Here is a 13,699-nt window from a genome sequence, read left to right on the forward strand (position 1 = left end):
AACAAAACAAAGGAACTAAAACATTATTGGGGAATGTTAATTCGGGATTTAGCAAGTTATCCAATAAGCTGCCTGCCATTATTGTAAACTAAAGAGGAAGAATTCCCAACTGTTGGCCCTGCCACACACTGTCAGAGTCTTCCTACGTGCCACCTTACATTGCTCACAGGTGTAAAGGCAAGGAATGAGCTTTCCTATGTTAATACACTTCTAAATCTTCATGAATGCCCAAGGTCTCCAGGCATCCAGGCTTAGAAAATGATTTAAAAATATTACTGCTAGGTGCATGTGGAGTGGGAAATGGCTCAGAAAAGGATGGTTATTTTTAAAGATTATTTCTGGGTAAATTGTTTATGTTACTTTTTGTTTTCTCCAGACTTTCTCAAACAGACCACGTATGAAGTGGAGGCGTTCTTAGAGGCCATTCAGTTCTTCCGTCAGGAGAAGGGCCACTATGGCACGTGGGAAATGATAACTGGCAATGAAAAAGAGGTAAAAGAATATATCCCTGATGGGCTTCTTGGCTTTGGGTATGGCAGCTCTGAGGGTAGTGAAGATTATAAATTCTTTTGGCTAAAAGGGCATCTTAAAAAAGAAAATTTCATAGATAGAAATACCTGAGATTTTAAGACATCTCTTGCTCATATGTAAGTGATAATTCTTTTTTAATAAAAACTTCTGAAACAGAGTCTTGTAGAGTAACAGTTACACTTAAACACCAAAAATCTGTGTACTTCAGTTCTGCAGAAAAGAAATGCTAAGCCCAGCGTCTGGGTCCATACTTGGGTACCTGGCTTTGGAGCACTCATGGTAGCTGAGATTGCCCCACAATCCCATTGGCATGACTCCACATGATTTCTAGGGCTTTATTTACACCCTGATTTATATATTTTTTTCAAACACTGAGCACTCAGCAGCAAATATTTACTTGTTTACTTTAGTGCCAACTGCCGGCTGTTTTCCTTGATGAAATCTGGCTTCCCTTTGGGAAAATGGAAAAAACCTTAAGGAGAGTGGTTTGTTTTAAGGAACCAGATTATTGTTTTAGAAGAAGCCTACCTTTGAAATGCTGAGAAATGTGGAATCTGGAGAAAAATCTATAAACAGTGTCTTTCCCACTGCCATCATGTCAGTGATTGAAATTCTCTGCTAACATTTGATAATAAATTCTTTAAGGAGTTACATGAGGGTTTTTCTCTTCTCCCCTCCTCCTTCATGTTATGGAGCTATTATAATGCTAGTTTCATTTTATGTTTTATTTTTCCTATTGCTTGCCAACATCTTACTCATAACTCATATGTCTCAAGAGAGCTGTAATCAGAAGACATCCAGCCTAGTTCCACTATTATCTTCTTAGCAAAAATTCATTCTGTGAGTATAGTGTGTTCTCATGGCCTGCTTGGACCAAACATAATAATTATTTTAGGCAAATATCCAAGCTAAGTGAGTGGTTTGGAGCAAGCAGGCTGAAATTTGTTGCTGTAAAAGTCCTTGCAGAATGTGAAGAAATGTATTTTTTGACACTCATTTGTGGTGGCTGAGTCCCTGCCATGTCAGCTCACACTGGGACTGCAGCATGGCTGGAGTGGGCGCACGAGCCAAGGCACCTGAGGGAAGATCCACCAATGCCTTAAAAATGTTCCCAGAGAACTCAAGATTCTTCACAATATGAAGTTGTGGAATCACAGAATGTCCTGAACTGAAAGGGACTCACAAGGACCATTCAGTCCAGCTCCTGCCCCTGCACAAACACCCCAACAATCCCACCCTGTGCATCCCTGGGAGCGTTGTCCAAACCCTCCTGGAGCTCTGGCAGCCCTGGGACCATGCCCATTCCCTGGGGAGCCTGGCACCCTCTGGGGAAGAACCTTTCCTTGACAGCCAACCTAACCCTCCCCTGCCAGAGCTTCATGCCTTTCCCTTGGCTTTTAAATCTATCTCATCTGTTGTCATGTTTATTATTTGTGATAGTTTGGGTTGTTCATGAGATCTTTTTCAAGGGAGCCATTAGGACCTGAATTAGTGAATTGCTTTTGACAGACATTTGAGTCAGCAGTGCTGAAGTGCTGCTGTGGCATTATCTCTAAGTACTTAAATGAAACTACAGTCAAATTGAATTGCATATTTGAGGTATATTAGAGGTATATTACAGCAGGTATTGAGTGTTGTAATTCCATAGGGGCTGTTTATGCCCTGTTTTACACTGGGCTGCAGTCAGAGTCCTTTACTTGTGCTGCTCTAGTTCCTGCCTGTTCCCTCTGCTGGTGTTGGTGCATGCCTCAGATCTTTCTGGCAGTTGTAATACATGAGGTGCAGTGTCTGGGAGCACGCAAATGAATAAAAAAGCCCTGGCATGATGAAAATGGAAAGTTGAGGGTGTTTTTGCACTCTGTATTGGCTCAGCCAGCAGCTGGGTACAGCAGGGATGTAATCCTGAATGTGGACTGTGCTGGGCTGTTGGTGCAGCTTTCTCAGGCCAGAGACAATGTCCATAAATAAAAACATGAAGAGGGAGGCCTAGACTCCCAAAATCAGATGTATATTAAGTCTTGCATATTTATTTGGTGCATTTGAATGGGACAGGTAAGGAAGGAGTTGCAGTTCAAATCTAGGCAGAGAGAGTGCAAAGCCTCTGTGGGTAATTCCTGGCAGCTGGAAGGGAGGGACAGCTGAGCCACTGCCTGCACACATCACTGTGCTGCAGTGCTCAGCCTTCAGGTAAAGAACAGAGAACAGGGTGTGAAGCTGTCATTTTCATCTGACCATACAGATCCTGAGCAACCTGGTGATGGAGGAACTACTGCCTAACCTCCAGACAATGATCCTGCCTAAAATGAAGGGAAAGAGAAATGACAGGAAACGGGCCTGGTTTGGGGTAAGGACTGAGCCTTGCAGAGTAGCTGTTGCTCATAGCAGCTCTCTGTGGGTGCTGATTCTGATCTCTGCTTCTCAATTTGATTTGCGTCCAGATCGTAGAGGAAACCTATGGCTTAGTCCAGCAGCAGGTGGCAGAAGGATTAAGTACCTTGAAAGAAGAATGTAGAGAATTTGCAAAAACTCTTGAAGGGACCATTCGTTCAGACATGGATCAGATTCTGAACTCCAAGAACTTCTTAGCTGGAAAAATCAAAGGTTAGTGGAGGAACAGCTGTGCTTTGGAGCAATTCTCCAATGTTTTCCATTGTGTTGCTCAAATTACCAGATGTGCTTATTTTGAAATCCTTGTGTGTTTTGAGAAATCCAACTGGAGACACCAATTTTCAGAACACAAATGAGCCTGTGTTGCCTTTGATGGGAACTGATACCTGTGGCCACTGTGTCTGTGAAAATACCACGCCTTCTCAAACTGGAGCTGACAGATTTTGAGAATCCTGATCAGAGTTGTTCCTTCTGCTTTCATTTTCACTTGCACAGTCTTAGGTAGTGAAAATACAGGTCACATGAGCATAATTAAAAGACCTGATCTCTAGGAATGTACCACAAAACCAGGTTCTGGTTATGTGACAAGTCCATGGGCTTTCAAAGAATATTTAAGCCAAAGGGCTCCTTAGGTGGCTTTTATTTAATGTGAAGTAATCATAATTTTTTTATGAATATAAAAAGGAATGTAAAGAGCCGGCAAAATGTTGTTGGTGTTGCTTAAGCTGGCAAATAAATAAATACATAGCTGGTAATCATACTGAGAGGTGCCCTTTCCTCTCCCCTCACAGTCCCCCCAACTGCCAGTGTTTGCTTAGGTGAGGCTTGGGACAAGGGTTTTCAGTGTCACCCATAAAGCTGTGAACTCCTTTCACACCCTCATCACCTCTGTGGTGGTGTGACTCCAGGGGAAAATACAAAACCATTGAATTCACTGTAAAGAGATAAGTTCCAATGACTTGTTTCACTGTCTCTAAATGCAACTGTTGTCCTGTGTGACCCTCCAGCCAGTGTTTCTGAGCCTGCCCAGAAGTGCTGCACAGAGAATATCCAGCCATTCCTCACCTCCATCCTGGAGGAGCTCATGGGTCCCGTCAGTTCCGGATTCACGGAAGTGCGCGCGCTTTTTGATAAGGAAGTGAATGAAATCATCCAGGACTTCCAGAAGACCAATGACATGACCAGGCTAAAGGAGGTAAGACAAAAAAAAAAAAAAAAAAAACAAACAGAGCTGGAGCCTTTGTATCAGCACAAGGATGTTCTTGGCTGGCAGCAGGATTTGCTTTCCCAGGTGGAAGCATATGAGCACCTGTTTTTGTCATTTAGAAAGTCCTGCAGTATTTGTGCAAATGGAGTGCAGATATCAGAATTTGGGTTAAAGCCAAATTGTTACATTCTCTATTAAAAATTCACCTCTGGTTACTTTCTCTCAACCTACATGGGAATGCAGAATGTGGATCAGCTCATGACCCTGCCCTTCAACTCGGTGAAAATGGAGCCCTGCTATCTGAAAGTGAACCTGCTCCAGGAGCTCCTGCAGGACCTCAAGAGTCGCTTCAAGGTCTATCACATCGATTTTGTGATTCAGAGGACACAGAACTTCATGCAAGAGGTACTGTAAGATCCAGTTTTTCCTCCTGGCAGAACAGGTTAGGTTTGTCCTGCTAATCTGCTTCAAAGTAATCTTGATAAAAGCTGTGAAAGAGCCCCAGAGTGTCTCTCAGGCAAGGTACAGGTAACCAAACCTGAGAAAACCAGCTAGAAGCTGCTTGACACTGATATTTGTGAGACTCTGTGTGTGTGAGTTGTTCAGCAAGGCATGAAAATTTTGGATGGATCATCTGTTCCCCTGAACTTTCAGGTTCTGGATTCCCAGTGTCTCAGCACCCAAGAAAGTTGTGTGTGTAACTAGTGGGGTGGCTAAAATTCACCTGATTCCTTTTCTCAAGGCTCGATTTTTCAGGAAGAGTATTAAATGTGTTTTGCCAAAATGGAATGTCTCCTCCTTGGTAGTTGATTTTCTCACTAATATAAAGTAAAGCAATTAATGTTAGAAACTCAGAGACAGACAACCTTTCAGGGTGTAGGTGCTTTATCCATCCTCACTTTTCAGGGCAGTGGTGGAGGTGACAATATCATTCCAGATGAAAACTGAGCTCCACATCTTTGTCCCCTCTTGTGTGTGTTGGTATAGGCTGTAACTCTGCTTTGCCTGGATTCCTCCTGGATGCCTGGCCAGAAGTCTCTGAGGAGCTGGTCAGCAGACTGATTTCAGTTGCCAGATCACAAGGCAGATTTGGCCTTGGAGCTCTAAATGGAACCCTTTGATTTTAATCTGTATTTGGGAAATTTACTAATCTGCTCAGTAATCTTGTGAAATGGAGCTGGTCCAGATCTATGGAGTGGAAGTTATGAATATGGAAAACAAGTGTCTAGGACAGGGCTGGGATAGGGTTTTTCTAAAAGCAGCTCTTCTGAGTACAGCCAGGACCAGCAGCCAAGGAATTACTCAGAAATAAAATTCTGATTTCATGTCTGGGTCTTTCAGGGGGGACCATTCCAAAATGCTGCCAAATAAAGTGTCTTTCACTGAGTGAAGACCATGAGTCAAGACAAAGAAGTAGACAGAAAATAAATCCCATATAAACTAAGAGGTCATTTTTTTGTGAACAGAACATGAGCCAAAATTAGGAAGAAATAAATTATAGCAGGAGTTGTTCTAAACATGCTGTTATTGCATCTTCCTCTTTAGGAGGCTGGTATTTTCCTCATAAAAATATTGTGTCGTTTCCCTTTTTGTCCATGGACATTATTTATTTCATAAATAAGTGAAATCAGACATGTCTTTGTTGGTGTAGTATTTGGCTAAAATGTACCTGGGGTGGAGGGTGGAGCAGGATTCCTTGCCTTGGGAGCTTGGCATCCTCTAGTGGCCAATTTCAGGAAATCTGGGAGCACGGTGCTCAGCTGGCTGAAGGAATGGCCCCCCTGCATATCTCCCTGTACTTCTCCAATAAGAAAATGTTAAAATTTGAATGGGAACAGCTAAAGAAAATGCAGAGCCTCATTAAATAGACTCAATTACCGCTTGCAGAACTGTTTGTCTGAAATATCTTCAGAGTAGGGGCATAATATTCTTAATGATAAACTGAAAATATTGTAAATGCCAGCTTAGCATAATTCTGAGAGAAATTATTGCACTCTGTTTGATTTTTGCTGATTATTTATTTGTATTATAATGAAAGCTACTGAAAATGATGTGCTGTATGATTAAATACTGTTTATTAATGATAGAAGTCAATGGGAGTCGTCTTATTAGGGATAATGAGTTTTGACTGTGGTCTGTATACACAGATAATCAATTCCGCATTTTGGCTCTGCCACCATCAGTTTGGGTGGTGACATGAGATCAAATCTGTACAAGAAAGCTGGGACAGCATGATAATGATACAACAGCTTTAATTTTATTTATTTATTGCAGCATTTCAGTGCTCTTCAGAGCACCTTCTCAGAAACACAATTTAAATTAACAGTTGCACTTATCATGTTTGCAGGAATTTGATGTTACTGATATTTAACAGATTTTTTCTAATTACTATTTTTAGCTGATGGAAAATGCAGTTTATACTTTTGAGCAGTTGTTCTCTCCAAGCCACCAGGCAGACTCGGCCAAAGTTGCAACAACCATTGAAAAAGTCAAACTGAGAGTGCTGAAGGTAAATGTCATGTAGTACATTTGCAAGCTGCCTATCTGGAAACAGAGAATATATTTTATATGAATGTACCTCAGTATTTGAAAGAGGATAAGCTTTTACCATCCAGCTGAAAATATTGTTTTAGTGGCACTTAGCAAAGCTGCCCATTTGGGGGATAAAACCTAGTTCTGGGCAGACACTTATAAAAGTATTTGCATGTGCAGTCGCTTTAATTCTAGGTAAATCGGATTATATATATGCTGTGGATATGCATAAATAATTTTTAATTAACTTTATAATTAGCCTGCCACGAGGATTTGTTACTCTCAAAAAGGGCACTGCTGAAACACCTGGGGAGGGCAGTCAGGGGCTGTTTCTAGTCTAAGAGTTAAAAGAAGCAAAAGAGATCCCACAGCAGTAGATTTTAGAGTGATTTGGTAGAAGCTGGACTAACCTGTGTGGCCATTCCAACCCCTGTGCACCTGTGATGCAGCAGCTACAGGCTGACAGGAAGCAGTTCCCTGTGGGAGTGGTGAATAACCCCAGGCACGCATGGGCTTGTTTCTTTTTGGTGTGTTTTGGCAGCAATATGACTACGACAGCAGCACCATCCGCAAGAAGATATTCCAAGAGGCACTGGTGCAGATTACCTTGCCCACAATGCAGAAGACACTGGCTTCAACATGCAAACCAGTAGGTGTCTGTGACAAAAAAACATCAAAAACCAAAAATGGAAGGCAGGGGAGGAACAGCACCTTGGTAGTAATCCCTTAACACTATCAGGCTGTTTGCTCTCAGAGATCTGTGCAGATCTCCTGCATGCTCAGTGTTGAGATTTGCCACGTCATGGGTTGGGTAGGTGTGGAGCACAGGGACGAGCCTTTTATCACCTAGAATATGTGTGCAGACACCTCATGTCTCTGTCACAGAAGAAGCAGTGGTGGAGCAAACTTCCACAAGCCCTTTCTGTTTAGTTTCCCACCAGCCTTTTGTATTTGTGCCTCTGCAGAAATGAGCAGCCAGCTCTAGAAGCCAAAGCGTGGCGCAGCTGACAGGACCTGCCAAGTCCTGACCTTTAACTTGAAAACCTCCAGGTGATTTATGTAGGTGCCTCTTCTAGAAGTGGTCAGAGGTCACTTAATTTACTTTTTATAGACCACCAAGCAGCTGCTTGATGATAGTGATTCAGTTAGGCAGCCTGATGGGTATAAATCAGTGAGCTCTAAGTGTTACACACCTATTAGAAAAACAAAACCAACCCCACATCTCCCGTGCACCGTGGATTTTGCCTCCTTGGACAAACAAGTTGTGAGGCATTTCCTCAGCAGCTGTTTGTTTCAGCAGGCAGTGATGTGTAGTGCTTTTAACTGTGGTTGTACTGCAGGTAAGTGATTGTGTTTGGTAAGTACATAATTGATTGTGGACACACGTAGCTCATGGAGTCATAGTTCAAACAGTGCACCCCAGGAGCTGTCATGGGGTGTTGCAAGACCTGCTCCATGGCATCTCTGAGCTGTTTGGTTGCAGTAGGACTCAGAATCCCTCGGTTTTCTCCATCTGTTCCTTTCTTTCCTACCTGCACAGGAGCTGCAGAGATACGAGCAGTACATTTTTGCTGATTACACAAGTGTGATCCAAGTAGAGAACGTGTATGAAGAGATTTTGCATCAGACACTGCTTGAAGAGGCCCTGAAAGGTGAGAACATTTCTGAGGTGACAGGAATAACATTGCAGCCTGTGGCCCATTAGCTGTTCCTTCAGAGCTTCCCAGAGCCTCACCTGGCTGTTCCTGTCCTGCTTTCTCCAACACTGGGGGTTAGGTCCCTAGAATGTTTTTTCATTTGGCTCACTGAAGATGCTCTGCAAGCCCTAAAATCTGAGTTATGGGGCAGCTTTACTAAATCCGTGGAAGTTAAGAGTGATGGCTTGGCACAAGCCTTTTTCTAACAAAATGTAATTATGGCAACTTCACTTGATCTCAGTTCCCTGGGCCAAGGAGGGAAATTCTATCCTTACTTGTACAGATTTGGTGATGACTAAATGGCAAGACTATGCCAATTGCAAGACTAAGAGAATTTCAAAGACTAATGGTAACAGAGATTAATTTCCTCAAATGAAATGAACTGCTGGATGCAGTTTCCAGTACGCACTGATGCCAGTGCAGTACTCCTGGCAGATCTCTCTGCTTCTGTGTCAGAAAATGAGACTATTCTTAATAAATGCTACACACATATATATATATAAATACTTTACTTGTATCTCTCTCTATGTGCCCGTCTGTCTATACCCTGGATAAAAGACAAACAGATGTACTACAAAGGATGTTTTTACAGAACATAGGCACTCCTCTTCCAAAACAGCAGTATAATAATTGTAACCAGCATACTTTTATTGGCATATTCAATGTAAATCCTTCTGCACTGAAGCATTACCCTTGTGCATTGTGGGTCCTCTGCTTCAGAAATGCTTGGGTCAATAATAAAGTGCCATTATTCAAAAAATAAAATCCCCATCCCCAGAAAAGAAATGTGAACTAAAAGGAAGCTGAAAATTAGGAAGCTGAACATTAGTGTTGTTTTTAATATCAAACTGTACAACATCAACTTGGGAAAGCAGTGTATGTTCTTCCCTGTGCCTCTGTCAGCGTTCCCAAAGCAGTTTGGTGTTTCTGTTTTATTCAGTGATCAACGAAGCTGCTGTTCTGAGGAAGCACAACCTGTTTGAGGATAACCTGAACGTGCCCTGCGAGAGCGTGTCCAGCCTGACGGAGCTGAGGACCCCCGTGGGATCAGCACAGAGCACCCCCGCCAAGGCGCCCGCAGCTCCCCGAGCCGAGGGGTCGGACACCGAGAGCCACGGGGACGAAACACTCCTTGTGACAGGGAAAATCGTGTGGGAGAAGGATGCTGATGAGGGAAAGTCACCAGACAAAGAGGCAGGCACCTCTGTTAGTGCAGCTGGTGATCAGGCCAGCAGGAGGGAAGCAGTGGCTGTTACAGACACTGGTGACAAACAGGAGTGCCCTTCAGCTGGCCACGCTAAACAAGGAGTTGCAGAGGGAAAAAGTGCGTTGGAAAATGTATCAGAGTGTGTAGTGAGCACTGAGAAAGAACTCAAGGCACAAAAAACAGCTGTGGAGGAAAAAGTAGCTTCTGGGACTGATACTGCAATAAAAAACTTTGAAGCCAGCCCTAAAAAAGAACTGAAGGTACCTGAAGGAGCAGTGGAGGAAGAGGTGACTTCAGCGAGTCAAACAGTAACGGCTGCTGTGTCTGTCAGCAGCACTGAGAAAGCAAGCACAGCACAGGATAAAGTTTCTGAGATAAAGCTCACTTTCCCACCTAAGAGTGTAACAGATGCAGAGATTTTAGGGAGTGCGGAAAAGAAAAGCAAGGTAGAAAATGAAATTATGGGAAAATTTTCTCAGAGTGAAAATGCTGTAGGAACAGGGTTGGAAGGGGATAGTAAAAAAAAAAGTGGTGAGAGTACTGAGACAAAGATTGTTTCCCAGGATGAAAAGACAGGGAAAGCAGGGTTTGGGGATACTCCTGAAAAAGAAAGCCAGTCAGAAGAAAAGAGTTGTAAATCCCCCGATGATGTGAATGAGATAAGGAGTTTGCTGATGCTGACAGTTGAGATCCCAGCAGATACTCCAGCTGAGAACATAAAGGAGGTCTGTGAGGGCGAGCTGCTGAAGTTGCAGGAGCACCATAATGGGAACTACGAGTTGAGCGAAGTGACTGTGGCAGAAATTCAGGTGAGCCAGAAGATGAAGAGTGAAGATGCAGCAGAATGTGTGGAGATCAAGGAGGAGCGACCGTCCTCAGCCAGCCTGGGGACAGATGGTGCGAGGCTAGAGAGCGTGCCCAGGGGGGCACAAGCTCCGTGGCTGGTGGAGAGCTGGGCTCCGCCTCAGGAGGCAAAGGCAGAGGTGGAGAGCAAACCAAGTGTGTGGTACGCAGGTGCGGAAGGTGAGAGGTTGCAGCCAGAGGAACACACGGGAACTGCGGTGCATGGGGAGGAAGGAACAGGGAACAGCCACGTTGTCCTGGAGGACGGTGGGACACAGAGCTCCTTTCCGAGCCCTGCTGCAGATGCAGCCATGAGGGACGTGCCCATCCTGGATAGAGCAAACCCGGGCCCAGGACTGCTGGAGCCGGTGTCCCTGGAGCCGCAGCAGCAGCACCTGGGGCAGCCCAGGGCAGAGCGCACGGCAGACACAGAGCCTGGGCGGCGAGAGGGGGAGCCAGGAGATCAATCCTCTTCACACGCAGGAATTCAAAGCACCGGAGGAAAAGCGATTCTCCCAGAAGAGCACCGAGGAGATGGTCCTGCGCAGCAAAACTCTGAGGAGTAGAAAGCAGCTTTCAGCCCAGCCCTGCAGGACCTGTTTGCTCCAGTAATCCCTGTTCAGTTTGGAATACTTGTTCAGGTCGGGGCTGGAGGAAATGCGCTTTGTTGTGGTGTCCCCAGCTCCTGCAGGTTTCCCACGAATCCCTTCCTGAGGGATGGGTGACGGGTTTCCTTTTGGTTAAAACCAGGTTACTGCTGAGGAATCTCAGCTGTCACTTCAAATCTGCTCCCTTTTAAAGCTAGAGAAAAAGTCTGGAAATGTGACCACAGAATGCTTCAAACGCCCAACTATCATCAACTTATTTTAACAACTTAGCTGTTCTTAGGGATCCTCTTGACTTTTAAATGCATAGTTTTGACAAGTACCGCTCTCATTCTGGTGATTGGTACATACATACCCGAGGATGCTTTTAGTATATGCATGCAGTATACAGGAAATAAAAACATTTTTTGGTAGTAAACAGAACCAAATAGTTGATTTAGTAGATTGCAGAAAAGCCACATGGTGCAAACTCTGCATACTGATTACTTAATTATTGTTAAGATTTGGCAGATATCAAAGACAAGCAAATATTCTGATTTTTTTTTTTCTCTTATTGCTTTATTTAAAAAGGGGAAGGTATGGGAGCAGGTTTCTCAGTCCCACTCTGCACTTCAGGGTTATTTAGCCTTCCAGAGCACTTTATGGCTATTTTGTTTTGTTTTGTTTTATGGAAGGGAGAGAAGAGAATGTTTACAATAACTATAACCATTAGGCAGCATTTCTCTGGTTTAAATCCCACCATAAAATAGGTTCACTTACAGCATTTTCATACAGAATATTGAGTCCTGCCATTCCCATTCCCACTGAGTTACTCAGGTCTGTAGACCTTTTTAGGTGTGGAAATCATGTAATAAGTGGCAACAATTGTGAAATACCAGAATCATTGCATCTAATTTCTAATGCAGATATTAACTGGAGTGACAGGCAGCCAGAGGTTGTTTTTCATGTGCTTAGATTTTGGAGGGCAGAATCACATTACAAAAGCAGTTATTAAAATGAGACAGTTGCTTTCATACACTCAATCTGTATCAAGGCATGATCTTGGCGCAGAGTTGCTTAAATGTGTTCTTTGTATCTCAGTTTGCACAGAAAAGCTTGGAGATGAAACCCAGTATTTTAGTAAATTGGCCTTTCAAATGCAAGACCTCACTTCAGAGGTCAGTTTAAGGCACCTTGAAATTCTGGCCCGGTGTTTTGAGACTGTTTCTGAATGTCATACAGTGCAGGACAGCAAAGATTAATTACAATTACAGCAAGGACTGCAGGATTTATGCCCATAAAGACACAGGAAGAAATAACAAAGTCCTGGGAGCATAATATGTGTTAGCATTTAACTTCAGCAAACTGTGCAAAGTCTTTTAATGCTATCAAAATATTCTTTAATACTAACAGAAATTGACACTAGAGGAACAGGCAAATATTACTGTGTGAGGAAGGAACCTTGTTGAGTAACTGGATTAACCACTCTGTCACTGCAGTAAAATAAATGCAGTTCCTATTTATTCTAGAAGCTGTACTGTGGTATGAAAACGTGAAGGTCACAGACATTTTCCTTGCAGAAGTACTTTGACTCATTTCCTCCTTATATTTCATGCAAAAAATACTAATTTGGAAACGTACTAATCACTGCCAGCCATTTTTTTTTTTTTTTTTTTTTTTTTTACAAATCATTGGTTATTTCACTGTCAGCTGCTTCACTTTTACAAATTATTAACTATTTTTAATTGGTACTGAGTGTTAAATGACTTCAAATTTATAAAGTGCTCTAGAGTTAAGCAGCAAGCAGCCTTTTTAAGCTAAAATTAGGGGATGTGATGGGGTTTTAGTACTTTTTTTGCATGAAAGACAATTAGCATGGCAGCAAAAAGGACTGCAGCCTCCTGCAAAAGGAAACGAATTCATTCTAATATGAATTAGATACATCTGTACAGAGAGCATTTTGTGTAAGTATTTCCATAATGGTAATTTTGGAGTTATTTCTGTGGCAGGCCTAGATCTGGATAATATTTTCCTGTGATATGTGTTGCGTTGCTGAATGCAGATGCTCAGATGTTTTCCACCAGAGAGATGGGAAAGGATGGGGAAGATTCAGCCTGTATAATTCAAATTGCAGTTCCTGGTGGCCATGGGACTTTTTTCCCGGTGTTGGGCATTTTCTGCCCGTTTGCAAATGGATATAGTGCTTTTCTGGTCGTCGGTTAGAAGCGACAGCTTGGTTAGAAGAGCTCAGCAATCTGCAAGGTTACATGGGACCACTGATTAGAAATTATAATCATGCACCCATTCCGTCGATTTTGTTGCTTTCTTGCAGTTCCCTTCACAAACCGTGAACTGTAATAAATCTCCTCTCGTGGCCCACGGCCGAGAGCCGGGTGCCCTGAGGGGAGCGGGCTGGGGTGTGGAATTCCGCGGGGTCTCCACTGTTAAGGGCCAGCACACGAAACACATTGTATTTGCTTGGAACTTTGTACAAACGCTTGTCGTGGAAATAAAGACGCTCTTCCCTTCCTTTGCTGGGAGGCTGCTTTTTGTGAGGGTTTGGTAATTTGGGGGATTTTATTAAAGAAACGTTCCTCAGGCAGCTGGGAGTGACGGCGGTGTTTCCAACACGGAGAGGGGAGTTTTCAGGGCAGCACGGAGTGACAGCGTGAGGGGGAACGGCTTCAAACTGAGCGTTAGATTGGGTATT

The 13,699-nt window shown here is 43.4% G+C and overlaps 1 protein-coding gene across 1 annotated transcript in view; it reads left to right on the forward strand.

The window, feature by feature from the left end:
• NIBAN1 (niban apoptosis regulator 1) overlaps positions 1–13,518 on the forward strand; it is a 30,283-nt gene extending 16,765 nt beyond the window's left edge. The window contains exons 7-15 of the mRNA XM_053985134.1: positions 377–492; positions 2,771–2,875; positions 2,970–3,132; positions 3,927–4,114; positions 4,370–4,531; positions 6,525–6,635; positions 7,200–7,307; positions 8,199–8,310; positions 9,296–13,518. Coding sequence (XP_053841109.1) covers positions 377–492; positions 2,771–2,875; positions 2,970–3,132; positions 3,927–4,114; positions 4,370–4,531; positions 6,525–6,635; positions 7,200–7,307; positions 8,199–8,310; positions 9,296–10,971 — 2,741 coding nt within the window. The 3' untranslated portion in view covers positions 10,972–13,518. The remainder of the gene's footprint in view (positions 1–376; positions 493–2,770; positions 2,876–2,969; positions 3,133–3,926; positions 4,115–4,369; positions 4,532–6,524; positions 6,636–7,199; positions 7,308–8,198; positions 8,311–9,295) is intronic.
• Positions 13,519–13,699: the final 181 nt, after the last annotated feature.

The sequence above is a fragment of the Vidua macroura genome, chromosome 9 (assembly GCF_024509145.1).
Source record: "Vidua macroura isolate BioBank_ID:100142 chromosome 9, ASM2450914v1, whole genome shotgun sequence".
Classification (NCBI taxonomy): Eukaryota; Metazoa; Chordata; class Aves; order Passeriformes; family Viduidae; genus Vidua; species Vidua macroura.